The sequence below is a fragment of the Hemicordylus capensis genome, chromosome 5, assembly GCF_027244095.1.
Source record: "Hemicordylus capensis ecotype Gifberg chromosome 5, rHemCap1.1.pri, whole genome shotgun sequence".
Taxonomy (NCBI): Eukaryota; Metazoa; Chordata; class Lepidosauria; order Squamata; family Cordylidae; genus Hemicordylus; species Hemicordylus capensis.
Window position 1 is genome coordinate 129,463,954 of NC_069661.1, and position 20,570 is coordinate 129,484,523.

Sequence of the window (20,570 nt, forward strand, 5' to 3'; positions counted from 1 at the left end):
AGCTACCACCCCTTCGGAGGAAGAGGGGCGGGGTGGCCTGCAAACCTTGTGAGTTCTTAATGAAGTTGCTTCCAGTCATAAAGGCATTTGGTGTATGCTCTGAAAAACTTTGCCTTTAGGCCTTTTAAAACACTCTTCTGGAATATCATGGAATGCAGAAGACAGCACCTGCTTATGCAATTATTAGTAATAGATTGCACTGGGAAAAATAATTAACACCAAGCTAGATGCACTCTTAAATGAGAACCGGTGGGTGGGGGGATATTTAGTGTCTCTAAATATCCTTGGTCATGCATTTGCTAACAAAGCCTTTGCTTTTTAAAAACTCAACACAATGCAGTCCATCAAGTAAGCTTCTGCTGAGTCTAAGCATCTCTTCCTACCATTTGTGGTAGGGTGGATTTGATTTAAATCAAACTGATTTAAATCACAATTTAAATCACTAGCAGGGTGGATAAAAATAAAAAAAATCCAATTTAAATAAAAAAAATCCAATTTAAATAAAAAAATAGGGGTTTTTTGATTTAAATTGGATTTTTTTGATTTTTATCCACCCTGCTAGTGATTTAAATCGTGATTTAAATCGTGATTTAAATCAGTTTGATTTAAATCAAATCCACCCTGATTTGTGGCTTTATAAACCTCACGGAAAACCAGTAGGGCAATTGTTAGATTCAGCAGCAGCTAACGGGTAACAATTTACTGTGACTCAGTCAGTTTACAGTTGCAAACAAAGGGGTCATTTCAGTATCATTCAACATGTGAATAACTTCTCAAATTTAACTCAAAAATTCAAGAACTTCTCAAAACTGTACTTTAAAATCATCATTCTATTTCTGTTCAGGTGTTATGAAAGTGGGGGCATAGTACATGATTACAGACTACCTGAGAGTATGCCAAGAAGCCCCACTCCTGCCAGAACACATGCTAAAACGTCCAACTGCTCCCCATGATTTACAGCATTTTTCTGAAGACAGTACCCTACAGCTCTCATGGTTACCGTAGGGTGCAACATTGACAAGCTGAAGAATGTCAGAACAAGGCTTATTATGAGAAACATTGACAAGATCAAATAGGCTGAGAGTTGCCCGAGGAGCACTAGGCTTTGGGTTTTGTACTGTTTTACCAAACATCAGAGATATAACTATCCAGCACTCTAAAATAAAGATGAATGAAGTGGTTAATTATCAACACTGACCACAGACAAGCTTTTTGGAAGACTTGGAACTTAGATAAACTGGGCTAAGAAAGCGAAGAACTGCTGGGAGCCATGTGGCTCCTGGAGGTGGCGTGGTGGCAAACCCGCCAAACAAGCCCGCCACTTAGTCAGGGTTAAGGGCATGAGCGTGTCCTTCACCCAGGCTAAATGATCTGTGCGGTGCCGCATGGCTCTGACACAGCAGCAGCCTCTCGGCCAATGCAGGGAGAATCCCCATAATGCACTGCACTCTCACATGGTGCATTATGGGCTTTCTGGGGGCTTGGACAACACATCCTGGCCCCCAACCCTCCACACAGCCAGGGAAAGCCGGTATGTTCATCTAGGTGGGTGATTTGCCCACCCAACATGGAGGGATCGTCTGTGGGGGAGGTAAGCGTTAGCAGCCTTTCTCCTCACCAGCCCTGAATTAACCATAAGGCAAAACAAGCACGGGCTGAGGGCATCAAGGGAAGGGGGGCACCGCAGAGTTTCCCCCCTAGCAATCATGCCTTTAACTCTTTCACTGAACATAAGAACCTAAGAGCAGCCCTGCTGGATCAGGCCCAAGGCCCATCTAGTCCAGCATCCTGTTTCACACAGTGGCCCAACAAATGCTGCTGGGAGCCACAGGGCAGGAGTTGAGGGTATGCCCTCTTTCCTGCTGTTACTCCCCTGCAACTGGAACTCACAGGCATCCTGCCTTTGAGGCTGGAGGTGGCCCTCTCACTAGTAGCCATTGACAGACCTCTCCTCCATGAAGTTATCCAAACCCCTCTTAAAGCCATCCAGGTTGTTGGCTGTCACCACATCTTGTGGCAGAGAATTCCACAAGTTGATTATGCATTGTGTGAAAAAATACTTCCATTTGTTGCAGGGGCGTAACTACTATTAGGCGAGGGGAGGCGGCTGCCTGGGGGCCCCCACGCCTCGAGGGGCCCCCCAGAGGCAAGTCACATGACTCCACAACACCCGCAGAGCTTCCTTCATTATGATCCTTCCTTCGTATTTCTTCGTTCGACCTGGCTAGTATCTGTCTCTCGACCCTCTCCCCCTGCCTCCCTCCTTGTGTGTGTGTGTGTATCAGCGAGGAGTCCATTTTAAAATTTTGTCTCTGGGCCCACTCCAGCCTTGTTATGCCCCTGATTTGTTGGTCCTAGATTTTCTGGCAATCAGTTTCATGGGATGACCCCTGGTTCTAGTGTTATGGGAGAGGGAGAAGAATTTCTCTCTATCCACTTTCTCCACACCATGCATGATTTTATAGACCTCTATCATGTCTCCCCACAGTCGTTTTTTTTCTAAACTAAATAACCCCAGATGTTGTAGCCTTGCCTCATAAAAAAGGTGCTCTAGGCCCCTGATCATCTTGGTTGCCCTCTTCTGCACCTTTTCCAGTTCTACAATGTCCTTTTTTTAGATGTGGTGACCAGAATTGTACACAGTACTCCAGGTGTGGCCGCACCATAGTTTTGTATAAGGGCATTATAATATTAGCAGTTTTATTTTCAATCCCCTTCCTAATGATCTCTAGCATGGAACTGGCCTTTTTCACAGCTGCTGCACATTAAGTCGACACTTTCAGCGAGTTGTCCACCACAACCCCAAGATCCCTCTCCTGGTCAGTCTCCAACAGCTCAGTTTCCAGCAGTGTATACTTGAAGTTGGGATTTTTCATCCCAGTGTGCATCACTTTACACTTGCCAACACTGAACCTTAGAAAGCTTGTAAAGACTTGGCTTTTTACCCAGGCTTTTACATAATCGTTTTTACATCTGCTTCTGGGTGTTTTTTATCTGTTGTATTGTTTTATGCCTGTTTTTATATGTTTTTATACCTTTAGCATGATGTTTTTATTGTGTTTTTATTGTATGTTTTTAACTTCTGTAAACTGCCTTGGGGCTATCTTTTAACGAAAGGCGGTATAAAAATGCAAAAATAAATAAATAAAAATAAACCTCATTTGTCATTTTGTCGCCCACTCACCCAGTTTGGAGAGATCCTTTTGGAGCTCCTCACAAACACTTTTGGATTTCACTACCCTAAAGAGTTTGGTATCATCTGCAAATTTGGCTACCTTGCTGCTTACCCCTACTTCTATATCATTTATGAATAAATTAATAATCATCAGTCTCAGTACAGATCCCTGGGGGACCCCACTTCTTACTTCCCTCCATTGTGAAAACTCTCCATTTATCCCTAACCTCTGTTTCCTGTCCTTCAACCAGTTTGCAATCCACACATGTACTTGTCCCCTTATCCCATGACTGCTAGGTTTCCTCAGGAGTCTTTGATGAGGAACTTTGTCGAAAGCTTTTTGGAAGTCCAGGTAGACTATGTCAACTGGATCACCTTGATCCACACACTTGTTGACACTCTAAAGAACTCCAAAAGTTTTGTGAGGCAAGATTTCCCTTGCAGAAACCATGCTGGTTCTCCCCCAGCAGGGCCCTTCTTCTATGTGCTTTACAATTTTATCCTTGAGGATGCTTTCCATCAATTTGCCTGCAACGGATGTTAAGCTAACCAGCCTGTAATTTCTCGGATCGCCCCTTTTGAAAATCAATGTTACATTTGCTACCTTCTAGTCTTCCAGTATAGATCCTGATTGCAGGGATAAATTGTATATTTTGACAAGGAGGTCGGCAATTTCACATTTGAGTTCTTTGAGGACTCTTGGATGGATGCCATCGGGCCCTGGCGATTTGTTAGTTTTCAGTTTTTCCAGACAGTTTAGAACTTCATCTTTTGTCACTTCTATCTGACTCAGTTCTTTAGCCTCCATCCCTGAAAAGTCTGGTTCAGGAACAGGTATATGCTCTGTATACTATGCTGTGAAGATGGACACAAAGAACTCATTGAGCTTCTCTGCAACCTCCATATCCTCCTTAATCATCCATTTCCCTCCCTCATTGTCTAATGGTCCAACAGCCTCCCTGGCAGGTTTCCTGCTTCTGATGTATTTAAAGAAGTATTTATTATTCCCCTTGATACTTTTAGCTAAATGTTCCTCAAACTCTCTTTTTGCCTTCCTTATTTCTTTCTTTTGCCATCTTGCATTTCACTGCCACACTCAACTTTAGTTGATATTTTGAAATTGTTTTTATCTGCTGTGTTCGACTTTACTCTGCATTGTTAAAAAAAATGTTTTCTTTGGCTCGGTGAGCGACTAATGTTTCGAGAAACTACTAAACTATCTATCTGAAGTAAAAAGTCATTGATTTGCAAAAGATTACTATAAAGAGCAGTACAAAATATTGATAAAACGTCACGTAAAAATAGTTGTTTGTTATGAAGTCTGACCTTGAAGATGAAATATTTTTCTCAATCATTTCTTCTGTTGTGGCTATTTATAAGAAATTATAGGCAGTGGAACTCTTGTGTTTTACCTTAAAAAATCTAGAAGAAAACGTTTAAAAATTTAAATAAATATTAAGGTATAAGTAAATAATTTGCTTGAGGCCTGTCTTGTCAGTTAAGCAATGGAGGGGGCTGAGGGGGGGCACCATTGTTGGGCTGTGCTTAGGGCATCAGTTGCCCTTATTCTGGCCCTGCTCCCCGCACTCCTTCAAGCTCTCTCTCACTGATAATGAGAAAGGACTCGTTGTTTAAATAGAAGGTCAATTTGTCTGCCCTGAACAGGAAAGGTACTGTCTGACATCTGATAGCAAGGGATAAGGGGTAGTGTATGGGGAACCTGAAGCTCTCTCGCCTCGGACAGAGACCTTGAGGCTATTCACATGCGCAGCAGAAACCGGGCGAAAGGAGCCCATTCTGCTGCCCGTGTGAACCACTGGGAGCCACACAGCTCCTAGCAGTGGTGAGCCCCCTTAGGTAGCCCGCCACTTAGGTTTGGGGTGCAAGCTTAGGTTTGGGGTGCAAGCGCCAAAAAGTGCCAAACCGGCTCGTGCGCTGGCATTCAAACGGACTCAGTGAGGCAAGGAGTGGTTCCCTTAAAAGGAAGCTCCTTGCCTGCTCGTTAGCTGCCCCACCACTTTTTTCCAGTGGCTACAGGGAACAGTACTGCAGCTGCACACAGCCTTTTAGAGTGTGAGGGCCATCGCCAGAAAAACGGAGTGCAGGGGCGGCGGAGGAGCGCCTTACCTGCTTTTCAAGGGAACCACTCCCTGCCCCACCGGCGGCTGTCCGAGCCAGTCATGCACATGACTACTACTAAGACCCCACTAACTGGGCAAAGAGGCACCTTTTACCGTGGTGATCCTCTTTATTTAGCAGGGGGAGAGTAACTGGCCCTATCCACCTCCAGCACAGTATCCCTCCAGTGACTGTTGCTGGTGTCTGCCTTATTGTTTTGTTTTAGAATGTGAGCCCTTTGGGGACAGGGAACCATCTTATTTGTTTGTTATCTCTCTTTGTAAACCACCCTGAGCCATTTTTGGAAGGGAGGTATAGAAACTGAATTATTATTATTATTATTATTATTATTATTACTATTATTATTATTATTAATAATAATAAGTGCAGTGGCTTACTCATGAGTAAACATCCTTAAGACCAGACTTTTTGTTAAGTTTTAAAAGGTTACTATTTTAAAACCTTGGCACTGCAAGCCAAGGTTAGCCAGGGCTCTCCCCACAGCAAGACTCTGGCAGAAATTTAAAATAAGAACAAAAGGAAAAGGTATAAGGAATAAAAGGCACCTAAACTGAGGTTTTAGGAATGCCTTCCTTCCTTTAGGCTTCCATAACATCTTACATGAAATATAATACATCAAATATACATAAGGGAGAATTTTCTGTATACACATTAAATTACTGAAAATGTACAAAATAAAGTTCAAATACTGGATATAATAAAACATAGTGGCTAACATTCTCAGCAGGGCTACAAAAATGGAAGAAACCCTGTGGAGATGCAAACAGACTGGTGCTTAACTGTGCTCCAGTCTTTCCTCACAGTCCTAGAAGTGGGTAGGGGAGGGCATGGTTTTCTCCAGAGAAGTTTTTACTTCCCAGGAATCTGCCCATGAGGGTTGTGCAGGAAGGAGGAAAGAGCAAGGGAAATCACACCCACCTTCTACTGCCATCTCTGAGGCTACAGGGAAAGACTGGAGTCTGTTTGCATCTTTGAAGGGCTATTTCTGTCTTCATAGCCCTGAGGAGAATGTTAGCCAATGTTTCAATATACATAGATATTAATAAAAAGAAAATCAGAGTTTTTCTACTATCAAGTTCCAAACAAGAAATGTTAAGAGTCCGTCATTTGAAAAATTTGATTCATTACAAAAAAATGAAACCAATTTCATTTATTTTGCAACCACTCAAACTTTCCTAAGACACTGATCTGTTCATAGCATCATTGGGTCTTGCCAATGCTGGACTATAGGCCTGCAGGGACCAGTGCTCCCTCTAACATGGCTTCCCTGATGTTGTGGACTACAATTTCCACAACCCCCAAGCAAAACCCATTTCAGCTGGGGATTCTGGGAGTTGTAGTCAACAACATCTGGGAATCCCCGATAGAGGAAATACTGGCAGGGACTTTTTTCCTGGCCCACACGAAGGAATATCCTGCAGCAACAGCAGGAGCCATGAAGAGCTCTTAGCCTGTCCTGCTGACTCATGAGCAGCAGCAGCTCAATGCAGTTGACTGCCTGAGACCAGATGCCCTCCCACCTGCCTTGCTGGCCCCACCCCTGGGCTGGAGCCCATTGACACCATCCCTCATGCCTCTTTCCCCTTGCCTTACCTGCTGACCCACAACAGTGATTTAGGGTGAGGAGAAGATTTGGCATTTGTTTGGGGTTGGTATGCAATCCACTGACCAAGCAGGGACAATATTATTGATTTATTTCATTTCATTCTATTCTATTCCTATACTGCCCTTCCAAAAATAGCTCAGGGCTGTTCACACAGAGAAATAATAAATAAATAAGATGGATATTCTGGCCACTATACTTTAAATTGTGGGTCCCTTGATGGGGAAGGATCTGCAAGTAACCAACAACTGCATTTGTTAATATTTTTAATAGTTAATTTTAATGTAATAATTAATACAATGAAAATTGACCTTGGCCCCCACACGCTGGTTAGTTCTGGCCCACTGGGGCATTTGAATTGTGTAACCCTGGCCTAAAAGTAAACTTCTGGATGACATATAGTTTGCTGATTACTTACTTTTCATTTTATTTTAAAAACTTGTATATGCACAATGCAATGTCTAATAAAACTTTAAAACATAGAAGAAACTTCCAGCTGAAATATGTGTAGAATTCAACAATATGAAAACTTTCTGCATCTGTACAATACAGTATCATGAATAGTATTAGCACTTCTTTGTATTTAAAGGAATCTTACATGAGATAAATACCAATCTTACTAGAATTTAAAACAGAAAAGAGGAAAATGTATTTAACAGATTAGTAGGCAGACAAATAATTACAAATCCATTAATCAACTGAGAGCTCTGTTCTGTTCTGCCATTTTTAGTATTATTTTAGTATATAGCGTGGGATACAGCCTAACTCAGAGAGGCAATTTTAAGTCCCATTGACTTCAATGCAAAAGTTAAATGCTTACATACATCCTTCTAAATGAAATAAACAGTACTTAAAAGTACTCAACTTTGGCTGGTTGCTGCCTACAGTTTGAGCTATTTCACCCAGTTTCACAGGCATTATATGAAGCAGAAATTAATACTTGCCAACACATTTTCCACAGGCAAATATTATGGCTCTTTTCTTCCAAATCAAAAGTATGTTGCTATGGTGAGATCAACCACAGGAAACAAACTGACTCAGAAAGTTGTTTTTATAAGCTATGACTTTAGCTTTGGCAGAGATATCGCAAGTGGAGGCCATGATAAACTACGTGAGAAGTCTAGAGTCAGAATCTAACCAGGTGGTAGATAATCCAGAAATTTCTTTACGCATCATAATAGGCCTACATTAGACAATGAATGTTCAAATGAATAGATTTTTTTACAGATTCTTGAAATCTGGTGCAAACCACAAGTTACATGTGAATGAGTGCAGCAGTAGACCAATTGCCATTTGGGGGGATGAAAATCTATTTCAGAAAGGGGGGATTGAAGAGAGGATTAAACACATGGCTGGAACCGCACAGGGAGAGCAATTGTGATCCTGGATTTGGGACCACCGCTACCCCCGGCAATTGAAAGATGAAGTGGGAAGTTCAAGGAATGAGGCAGGGTCGGAAGATCCTACAACCCAGACCTCGGGTGCACCACCAGAACCCCCACACCAGGAGAACCACGTAAACTTGAGTCGGCACCTCTACCATGATCTAAGGATATCTTAGTCTCTTTGCCTTCATTCTCTGACTCACAGGAGTTCCCTGCAGACCTGCCAGCCCTAGCACAGATCCCATTGGTGTCAGAGCCAGCACTTGGAAAACCAAGCAAAGCTCCTTTAAGCAAAAGCTTCTCCTAGGGAAGGGGTGAGGACAATTCACTCTAAAAATCCTAGCCGTTTGCTCCATGCAGCCATTGTAGCAACATCCTTCCTATGATGTTAAACCCAGATCTTGTGAGCTCCTGCTCAGAGCACATCTAGTTTGACCCATTGCCCCAGGTCAATGTAATGATCTGGTTCTGGTTTTGGTGGGCCACTGTGTGAAACAGGATGCTGGACTAGATGGGCCTTGGGTCTGATCCAGCAGGGCTGTTCTTATGTTCTAATGATAATGCTACTCTGCATATTGTAGGGTTTCATTTCCTGAATCAATTCCTTGCATGAAAAAGGAACTGGACATTGTAAGAAATATAGGGCTACCACAGAAAACAGCAGTCCTATCTCAAGTTCCTTCCTCTTGCTCAAGTCTATGATGTGAAGCATAACTGACCTTGTGTCCTGACATAAGTACACTGAGCATAACTTCATTCCTACTCCACATCATTGGCTGAGACTGGCAGGGACAGGGAAAACACACAACACATGATAAGTTGTGCTACATATTACGGAGAGGGAGGGAGACTCAAAACTGACATTTTTGGCAGCAGTCTCATGTTTCATGAAATGAAGCTCTTGGTTGTTTCCACATACTCTGACCCTACTAAGCCCATCCTGCCATCCAAAATATAGACAACTGCAAGGCATCCAGAAATCTTGAAGATGCCCATTTTCTCATCACACTGTTTCAAGATAGAAGAAAATGCACCTCCTAAAATACATTCCATCAAATACAAGACAAAAGCATTGGTCATGCAAACAGCTGAAGCCCTACCTCTAAGATGCTTTAGCAGCAATTCATCTGCATATATATATATACAGTATTCACATAATGCAGTCCTGTGGAACCGATAGTGAGAACCCAGAATTTCTGGGCAATCCTGTTCAAAGTGATGTGGTTAAACCACATTTAACCAGGATAGATGGCCAGGATCCTGGTTCTGGTTCAAAGTGGTTTAGTACAGCAGTTTGACCAGCATTACCTGGAAATTCTGAGTTTTCACAATCAGCTCCGCAAAGCTCAGTGTTCCTGGTTAATGCTTTAACCAAGATCACTATGATTGTATGAATGCAGCGAAAACAAGGCTGAGACAAACCATCATATCTAGTTTGGTGCTATTTTTTTTGAGTGTCAAAAAACACTTCCTGATTTTGGCCATTTTCAGCACTAGTGACACTTTTGTAGGGCTTCAGTGTTGTATATTCTCTAATTTCAAAAATAATACATTTGATGCAGTCAAACCTCAATGCACATTGCCGAATTTTCATGTTGTTTTGCTGCTATTCAGAGTCTTTTCCCCCCTTGAATGAAACTTCTTGGCATTGCTGTTCATACAACTTTGTTGATGATGTCACAATGCAATATCTGATGTCATAACATCACACCAACACAACCAACTGCATAGTTTGCCATAGCAGCTGGATTAAACATCAATGCAGGCAAATGAGGCCAAGAACAGTGAGGGTAAAGAAGAAAAAGGAAAATGATGCTAAAGAAAAGGAGCAGCCAAAGGAACAAAAGAACACCAAATAGCAGTAAAATAGTGTGAATAGTCAGCTAGACACATCAAGATCCAACTGTCCTGAATGAGCTATTTTCAGACCGAATATTGAAATTAGAGAACATTTAGCACTATAAAGTTAAATCCAAGATTTAGGAATTTTGTTAACTACTTAAGAACACATATGTAAAACGGCCAGACGTGTAGAATTGTTTTAAGATGGGATACAGGAGAGACAGGAAAGGCGAGGGGAGCAAATTTAAAATGTTATTATTTCCTCTCCTTCATGCTCAAATCCTTGCATGCAGCTGCATGCAAACAGCTGCACTAGGATCTTAATGTGCTCTTTCACCCAACAGATGGCTGGAACAGGGTGAGCTCAGAAGGTAGCAGATATCAATTGAGATCAATTGGTTACTCCAGGTGCTTTTCTGTAGCAAATAGCATGGCTTGTTTAGCAACAGCCATCTGAATATGCTGAATCACATTTATTCATTGTTCCACACAGCATGCCATAATCATGTAGCATGGGTCTTCCATGCATATAGTTTCTCTTATTTTGCCCAATTTATCCTGCATTTTTAACTACTCTGCATTATCTAATTTGATTTTTCTTATCAGAAATAGGGCTACATGAAACTCAATTTCCTAAACACTGGGGATTTTATTCAGTCCTGTTCCCGCTTCCACTGTGGTTTTTAGATTTCAGCAGGTATTGCACACACACTTTCAATCACATCTATTCTGCCATAAGGACTAGAAACTTGCATTTGGTTTTAAAAGAAAACAGATTCATCAGAAGCTGAATCCTGCACCAAAGACCAATCTGTGCTCCTGTGGGATTACAACATGCCCTGATGTTGCTGCTTTCTGTTGTCACAATCTTTCTCTGATCGGATGCAATATCAACTAATTTGTTTGGGTGAATGTAGCAGCAGTGGAACTGGAAATATTCACAGTGCTGTAGAAAGGATGCCTATGCACAATGCTGTTGCATTCCATTCTCTTGTTGCATTCCATTCCATTCCAACCAAGATCAAATGTCGACCGGAGAAGGCAGCAGACATGACACCTCTGACCCAACATTCCCATACTGTTCTATCGCCCTCTTGCTGTTTGCCTCCAGCCAGTGGAGGGAGATAATGCAGCCACACTGGGAGAGGCAATACCATTTCCTGCAGCAGGATGCTAGTTGCTAAACAGGAACCACTGCATTCCCCTGCCAGCTGCCCAGCTTGCAGCAGCCAGTAAGAGAACAGAAGTTGCAGAGTTCTGGTCCTCAAATCTGCACTCACAGTGCCCCAAAAACTCTCGGTTATTCATAAAAAGTGAGGTAGTTTTCTAATCTACAGCGTCCTCTGTGATCACAGTGGCTGACATTCTGACTAACAAAGCGTACAAATAAGGAGAGTCTGTGGGAAACACACCAGAAGCCCTCATGCAACTCCCCAGTCCCCCTCTGTGCACACTGTTGCACAAGAGTCCTTAGGGCCCAGCGTGCTCCCCGTGCTCTGGAAGGGCTCTGCAAGAGTGGAAACACATTGATGACCCTTGGATGACCCATTTAAGGGGAAAATGTGATTCATACAATTATACATAGTGTCAAGAAAGTGGACATAACATCCCTCTCTCATATCACTAGAAATCGAGGTCACCTAATGAAACTGATTGGCAGTAGATTCAGAACAGGAAAAAGAAAGTACTTGTTCACATGGTGCAAAAACAAATGAAATCCACGGCCACAAGCTGTTCCGATGCCATCAGAAGGGCTTAAAAGGCAAATAGACAAATTCAGGGAAGATAGGTCCATTGACAGTCATTAGCCATGAAAGCTAAATGGAACCTCCTCGCTGAACGACAGTGCTATGTGTGCATTTGTGTGTGGACAGGGAATAGTGAGGAGGTCTATTGCCTTAATGCCCTGCTTCAGACTGCATCTGGCTGGTGACTGTTGGAAATAGGATGCTGGACAAGATACAGGAGATCCTTGATCTGGCTTCTTATTGAGGAACCCCTAAAAAGCTTCCAAATAAATCCAAGGATTCCCAGGAACCCATCTGAAAAGCCATTCCTGTTTCAAAATGAATTGAGGTTGTGCAGCAGCTGTGTTTGGTCATTTATGGTCATAAGACCTAAAGCTGAAACAGCAACAACGAGCCTCCATTTTATTTCCTACATAAAGGCGGACACAATTAATCCATGGAAATGGAGAACTTGCCCACTAGGTTGCTCTTTTATTACATCTTCTTTGCCGGGGACGCTGTTTGGTCCATTGCACGATTCTGTAACTCAGTACTTTAATTTGCCCAGAGCTCAACATGCAGACTCCTCCAATTGTTTCTTGAAGGCCCATTTGCAGTTCAGTGGCATTTAGAAAGAAAACCATGCCAAAGGCTGCTTTCCATTTTCAGCTGCTTATAGCCTAAACTTACAAAGGAGGCAGTGCACTGGAAATTTATTCCTTTATTCCTCAGATCAAGCAAATCAGCAGCTTCTCTTTGAAGGAGAGAAACGATGAAGCACACAGGACTCTAGTTTTGTGTGTTTTTAAGCTAAATGAATATTCTTGCTTTGGCTTGCAGAACGGGTGATCCATCAAGCCAAACACAAGCTACCAGAGATGTATGGAAGCCCACTATGGTGCTTCAGGAAACTCCTGGTTTTGCCACCTGCCCGGAACGGTAAAATCTGACATGGCTGTCAAATACTTGGCAGGCTACACTACATGGCTGGTGGGATGCATTTGGCTTGGTGGGTTGTAAATTCTGTAGGGCAGTTCTACGGGAACCCACAAGAGCAGCCACTTAAAACTGCAGGTCTGGCTGGCAGCAGGACATGAACTCAGAGTGTATATCAGGCCAGGCCTCAGAATCTTCTGAGAATGTTCTAGGACACATTTTATTATCTTGGACCATTCCTATTATTTCTTTGCAAAAGAAGACCGGGCAGCTGTTCAGCTTGCCCCAAAGAATCCTGGAAATTATCGTTTTGTGAGATGCAGAAATTCTCTTCTAGATCATCTTAGCCTGTCCTTGTCTCATGCTTCACGGAACTGCAATTCCCAGAATTACTATAAAACAGGTTTAACACAACTCTGCACATGTTTCCTTCATATATAAGCAGTCTACCCCCAAAACACTCACTAATTTCCCAGCAGTGGGTATGTTTTTCAGCCTGGTGATTAAGACTCCCTAGGAGACAGATGACCCTCTAGGCGGTTAGCATAGATCCCATGTGGATGGGCATGCCTACACATACTGATTTCAATTGGCTTAGTTTTAGCTAATTCTGAATGGAGTCAGATGAGGCAGGAGGTGGCAGCGGCAATGACCATTCAAAACTTGTGCATGAGCTGGGGTGGGAGTTACATTGTGCCCTGCAACAGCAGCAGCACAAGGCAAAGAGGAGACAGGATGTCAACACCTCAAGATAGCAACCTTTACAGCATACACAGAATGAGGTGTGAGTGAGTATGCTACTTGGCTCAGCTCCAATGATGGCAGGAGGCAGAACTCAATTAGGCTTACTTCCCAATAAGCATGCACAGTATTGCAATGCAAATCTTCTATGAGCAGAAATTTCTGGCAATAGCAGTGGATGATTTGGCGGGGTATCTGCAGCTGGGTAAATTTCTTGTTCCTTTGCTGCTTGCTTAGAGTTGCATCCAGTTAATACCCTTAAAAATTTCCCCACACACAGTGGCGAGGTGCCTGAATCATTTCAGCCAGCTGCGGGAGGGTGGTGGGGAAGAGTGCCTTATTTAACAATAAGGCATGCTGCTTACCTTACCCGCTGCTCCGCCACTCCACTGCTGTTGGAGTTGCAGTGCTCTCCTTCCCAAAATGCAGCGCACGGCTGTGTCACAGCAGTAGCATATACATTGCCGCTGCACATGCGCAGTGGCCATGTGCAAGGTCAGTGACACCATGCTGACCACACAAATAGCAGCCACACATGTACAGCGGCCAGGTGCATACCGCCGCTGCAACACAGCCATGCACTGCCTTTTGAGAAGGACAGTGCCACCACCGGGAGTAGGTAAGGACTTGTGTACCTCATTCTTAAAGCTACTGCTCCCACCCCCACCAAAACATTTCAGATGCGGCCGCCCAAATAATCTTGGCGCTTCTCTAATGAGGCAATGAAACTATTTGGACATATCTCTCACACACAGCCAGACTGACTCCGAGTAATGGCCCAGAGGACCACGCCATGTCTATTTCTGAGGACAGCTCCCTGTTGGAAGTGAAGGACTATGCGCTATCTCTTGTCTCATTGACATAGGAGGACAAACTAGTGAATCAGAGGGCTAGAGGGTCAAGACATTGGTCATCCCTTCTCCACTGCTCTGACACTATCCCATTGATATGTAGATTGCTAATCTCAAGGACACTTCTTTCCTTCCAGCCACTTCCTTCCTCTTTTCCCTTCTCTTCCCTTCCTTCTACCTTGCAACATGCAAGCTCCTCTCCCCTGCACCATGTGTGCAGAGATGCAGAATGCATCTGCATCCAGCTAGATAGATAAATTAGAGATTCTATCTCCTCACTTTCCTACCTAGAATGAAGTTCTCTAATAAATACCAATTATATTGATTTGAAACTATGAACTGGCTCCAAGTTACTTTACTCTCAGCATATACACATGTCTAAATTCCACTGTGTTGTGCCTCTGTGCACTCTGCTATAATGAAAAAGGATTTCTCTTACCAGAGAGAATTCCCAACACTCCCAAAGGTCCCAGTTTTTCTGCGATCCCTACCACTTGCCCTAGAAATAAACCTTGCTCCCTAAACCCAGGTGTGCAATGTAAACCTAGGAGTGTAACAGGCAGTTACTCACCGCTGAATGAAAGAAGCTATGTAGATGCTCAGAGGTACAGTTTGTACAAAACTATTTTCTAGTTACTCTTCTGTCACCATAGCAGAAGGACATTAACTTTTCTCATCTTTCAAGTGCCTCCTCAAAAGACACTGACAATGCTGATAGTCCATGGATTCAGAGTAGCTAAACATGGACAATGGGCTTCTTTTCATGTGGTAATGGAGAGCATGTTCATACCATGGTTTTGCATTGCTACTAATTATTTTTAAGAGCTTGCACAATGAATTCTAAAGCCCTGTGCAGGCCCATAAAAATAATTAATAGCAACAGAAGCATGGCAGTAAGTGTGCTCTCTGTTTCCAGAGTGTGCCAGAACGACACGCCTTCTGAATGGAGATCTCCATTTATTTACTTTCAATAGCACAGTTCAGGCAAACACCAGCAGAAAAGCCACTTCCTCAGTCAATGTGGCTCATTCCTGGTCTGGGGGGGTGGGGTGGAATGCTTGCAAGTCATTTTTAAAGGAATTTTAACTGAGTTTCCACTGTTTCTCCACAATGTGGTGCAGCTGTTTTCTGTTTTCCTCCTTAAACATGTCCAGCTGTAGCAGAATTCTTACAAGAAAAAGAATGAAGAGATAGAACGCCTCATATCTCTGTATATGCAGAAATTGATTTTGTTCAGAGTGGTGTAGCAAGGTCTGAACAGGCCCATGTTTCATAAGTGAACCACTAAAATCTTTAGAGGGGATTCGGGGGACTCTGGGCATTTTTGGCAGTTCCCACTACTGCCCACAAGCCACCCACCTACCTACCTGTCTGCCTTCCTCCCTGATTCCATTAAAGAGCCAGCTTGCCACCTACCCACTTACCTCTGTTGGAGATGGAAAAGCTGACAAGGGCTAATGACAACCAGTGTTCCCTAAGGCATGTGCATGTGTGTGTGCTCACAAGGTTTTTTGATGTCTGCTCAGTTAATTTTAGATCCCACTCTGAATGCACATGCACTGTCGCCCAGAACAAAACTAAGTTAGATTGTATACCCAAGAGGAGGAAAGGTACCACTAAGTCCAGGAGGATGCCAGCATGGCTAACAGGTAAAGCCCCTAGTGGCGCAGTGGTAAAACTGCCACCCTGTAACCAGAAGGTTACAAGTTCGATCCTGACCAGGGGCTCAAGGTTGACTCAGCCATCCATCCTTCCGAGGTCGGTAAAATGAGTACCCAGAATGTTGGGGGGCAACAGGGTGGATTTGATTTAAATCAAACTGATTTAAATCACTAGCAGGGTGGATAAAAATCAAAAAAAATCCGATTTAAATCAAAAAAATCCGATTTAAATCAAAAAAATCCGATTTTTTGATTTAAATCGGATTTTTTTGATTTTTATCCACCCTGCTAGTGATTTAAATCGTGATTTAAATCAGTTTGATTTAAATCAAATCCACCCGGGCAATATGCTAAAACATTGTAAACCGCTTAGAGAGCTCCGGCTATAGAGCAGTATATAAATGTAAGTGCTATTGCTATTGCCATTGCTAAAGCCAGCGTGGTGTAGTGGTTAGAGTGCTGGACTAGGACCGGGGAGACCCGAGTTCAAATCCCCATTCAGCCATGATACTAGCTGGGTGACTCTGGGCCAGTCACTTCTCTCTCAGCCTAACCTACTTCACAGGGTTGTTGTGAGGAGAAACTCAAGTATGTAGTACACCGCTCTGGGCTCCATGGAGGAAGAGCAGGATATAAATGTAAGATAATAATAATAATAATAATAGTAAATTGGAAGTGAATACATCAGGAGAGTTAAAAAAATCCTCAAGTCCAAACTCAATGGCAGGAACACCATAAACACCTGGGCTATACCTGTTATCATATACACTGCAGGAATAATAGACTGGACCCAGGCAGAGCTAGAGACGCTAGATCGTAAGACCAGGAAAATCATGACCATCAATCATGCTCTGCACCCCCGCAGTGATGTCGATAGGCTATACCTCCCTCGCAGCTCAGGTGGAAGAGGAATGCTGCAAGTCCATCAAAACAGTAGAGGAGGAGAAAAGAGGCCTTGAAGAATATATAAGGGACAGTGAAGAAGATGCACTTCAAATGGTCAAGAATGCGAAACTATTCAACACCAATAAAACAAAGCAGGCCTACAAGAAAGAACAAGTCAAGAACCGAGCAGAAAAATGGAAAAATAAGCCATATATCAGTTTCACCTTTTAATTTGCATTACTGAAATTAATGAACTTTTTCACGATATTCTAATTTTTTGAGTTTCACCTGTAAGTGGAAAATCAGACATCACCAAGACCTGGCAATGGCTTAAGAATGGCAACTGGAAGAAAGAAACACAGGGTTTAATACTGGCTGCACAAGCACAGGCACTAAGAACAAATGCAATAAGAGTAAAAGTCGAAAAATCCACAACAAACAGCAAGTGCCGCCTTTGTAAAGAAGCAGATGAAAGAGTGGACCACCTAATCAGCTGTTGTAAAAAGATCACAAAGACTGACTACAAACAAAGGCATGACAGGGTAGCAGGGATGATACACTGGAACATCTGCAAAAAATACAAGCTACCTGTAGCCAAAAATTGGTGGGACCATAAAATTGAAAAAGTTGTAGAAAATGAAAATATAAAAATATTATGGGACTTCCAACTACAAACAGACAAACATCTGCCACACAATACACCAGATATCACTGTAGTCGAGAAGAAAGAAAAACAAGTCAAAATAACCAAACATAGCAATACCAGGGGATAGCAGAATAGAAGAAAAAGAAATAGAAAAAAAATCACAAAATACAAAGATCTACAAATTGAAATTGAAAGGCTGTGGCAGAAAAAGACCCAAATAATCCCAGTGGTAATTGGCACCCTGGGTGCAGTTCCAAAAGACCTTGAAGAGCACCTCAACACCATAGGGGCCACAGAAATCACCACCAGCCAATTACAGAAGGCAGCTTTACTGGGAACAGCCTATATTCTGCAACGATATCTATAACAGCAACAACACTGATGTTGAAATTAAGCCATCCCAGGTCCTTGAGAAAGGCTCAATGTCTGGATAAAACAAACCAGTCAATAACACCTGTCTGACTGTGTAAATAAATAAATAATAATAAAGTCAAGGAAACCATAAAAGGGAAGAAACCTTCCTTCCAAAATTGGAAGGCCTGTCCAAATGAAGAGAACAGAAAGGGACACAAACTCTGGCAAAAGAAATGCAAGGTGACAATAAGGGAGGTGAAAAGGGAGTTTGAGGAACACTTAGCTAAAAGCATCAAGGTGAATAACAAAAACTTCTTTAAAAACATCGGATGCAGGAAACCTGCCAGGGAGGTGCTTGGACCATTAGACAATGAGGGAGTGAAAGGGATTATTAAGGAGGATATGGAGGTTGCAGAGAAGCTAAATGAGTTCTTTGCGTCTGCCTTCACGGCAGAGGATACCGAGCATATACTTGTTCCTGAACAGGCTTTTCGGGGATGGAGGCTATAGAATTGTGTCAGATAGACGTGACAAGAGATTATTTTCTAAACTGTCTGGAAAAACTGAAGACTAGCAAATCGTCAGGGCCAGATGGCATCCATCCAAGAGTCCTCAAAGAACTCAAATGTGAAATTGCCGACCTCCTTGGTAAAATATATACCGTATTTTTCGGACCATAAGATGCACTTTTCCCCCCAAAAAAGTGGGGGGGAAATGAGGGTGCGTCTTATGGTCCGAATGCTGTCCCACGCCGCCGCCCCACCCGATTAGGGGCCAAATCGGCCCAAGCTAACTGCCACCGCGGCTGCCCCCGCCTCCCGCCTGGATTAGGGGCCGAATCGGCCCAAGCTACGGTAACTGCCGCCGCCAACCACCCTCCCAGCTGCCCAGTCCTAACCTTCTAAGCCCGATCAGGGACCCATACCAGTAACTGGAGAAGGAGAGAGGAGCTCGCAAGCAGAGCTCCTCTCTCTCCAAAGCCTCGGCCCGAACTTTGCGGCCAAAGCGCCAGTTCGGGCCGAGGCTTTGGAGAGAGAGGAGCTCTGCTTGCAAGCTCCTCTCTCCTTCTCCAGTTACCGGTATGGGTCCCTGATCGGGCTTAGAAGGTTAGGACTGGGCAGCTGGGAGGGCGGTCAGCGGCGGCAGTTACCGTAGCTTGGGCCGATTCGGCCCCTAATCCGGGCGGGCGGGCAGTGGTGGGGGTGGCCGTGGCGGCAGTTAGCTTGGGCCGATTTGGCCCCTAATCAGGTGGGGGGGCGGCGGGGGACAGCATTCGGACCATAAGACTGGGTGCGTCTTATGGTCCGGTGCGTCTTATGGTCCGAAAAATACGGTAACTTATCCCTGAAATCAGGCTCTGTATCAGAGGACTGGGAAGTAGCAAATGTAACACAGATGTTCAAAAAGGGACCCAGGGGCGATCCGGGAAATTACAGGTCGGTTACCTTAACATCCATTCCAGGCAAATCGATGGAAAGCATCCTCAAGGATAAAATTATAAAGCAAATAGAACAGGCCCTGCTGGAAGAGAACCAGCATGGCTTCTGCAAAGGTAAATCCTGCCTCACAAATCTTTTAGAGTTCTTTGATAGTGTCAACAAGTGTGTGGATCAAGGTGATCCAGTTGACATAGCATACCTGGACTTCCAAAAAAGCTTTCAACCAAGTTCCTCATCAAAGACTCCTGAGGAAACTTAGCAGTCATGGGATAAGGGGACAAGTACACGTGTGGATTGCTAACTGGTTGAAGGACAGGAAACAGAGGGTAGGGATAAACTGAGAGTTTTCACAATGGAGGGAAGTAAGAAGTGGGGTCCCCCAGGGATCAGTTCTGGGACCGGTGCTTTTTAATTTATTCATAAATGATCTAGAAGTAGGGGTAAGCAGCAAGGTGGCCAAATTTGGAGATGATACCAAACTCTTTCTGGTAGTAAATTCCAAAACTGTTTGTGAGGAGCTCCAAAAGGATCTCTCCAAACTGGGTGAGTGGGCAACAAAATGGCAAATGAGGTTCAATATTGGCAAGTGTAAAGTGATGCACATTGGGATGAAAAACCCCAACATCAAGTATACTCTGATGGGATCTGAGCTGTCAGTGAATGACTGGGAGAGGGATCTTGGGGTCGTGGTGGACAACTCACTGAAAGTGTCGACTCAATGTGTGGCAGCTGTGAAAAAGGCCAATTCCATGCTAGGGATCATTAGGAAGGGGACTGAAAATAAAACGGCTAATATTATAATGCCCTTATACAAAACTACTGTGCGGCCTATAATTTCAGACCTTACTTATCTGATTTTCATAATCAATCAATCAGATAAGGATTTTACAGATTTGGGGTAATTTCAGATAAAATCCAAATTTTTAATCCAAATTTACACATGCCTAATTTATATGCATACATGGGGTGGGGGGCACACTGCCTCCCTCAACATGCATACCTCTATTTTTTGTGTGGGGTGGTAAAGCCGATTCATGGTTTTATGAATGAATGAATGATGAATGAATGAATGAATCTTAAGTAGAAAGTGGAAAGTAGAAATACATGCAAGCAAATGACTCCTGATGACAAAACAGTGAGACAAAGCACAAAACAGACATGAAATACACATATATGCTAGGGCTGT

General features: G+C 43.3%; 1 protein-coding gene across 5 annotated transcripts in view; it reads right to left on the minus strand.

The window, feature by feature from the left end:
* FAR2 (fatty acyl-CoA reductase 2) overlaps positions 1-20,570 on the minus strand; it is a 181,466-nt gene that overhangs the window by 135,585 nt on the left and 25,311 nt on the right. For 2 of the 5 annotated variants that reach the window (XR_008309155.1, XM_053258240.1), the window contains exon 1: positions 9,854-9,926. The exons of 1 other annotated variant lie outside the window; for it this stretch is intronic. Coding sequence is in view for 2 of the 4 variants with exons in the window: in XM_053258240.1 (XP_053114215.1) it covers positions 9,854-9,896 (43 nt within the window). In the remaining 2 variants the exon portion in view is untranslated. Of the gene's footprint in view, positions 1-6,232; positions 6,314-9,853; positions 9,964-20,570 lie in introns of those variants that run through there. 2 more of the 5 variants (XM_053258241.1, XM_053258242.1) reach the window with 2 other exon arrangements.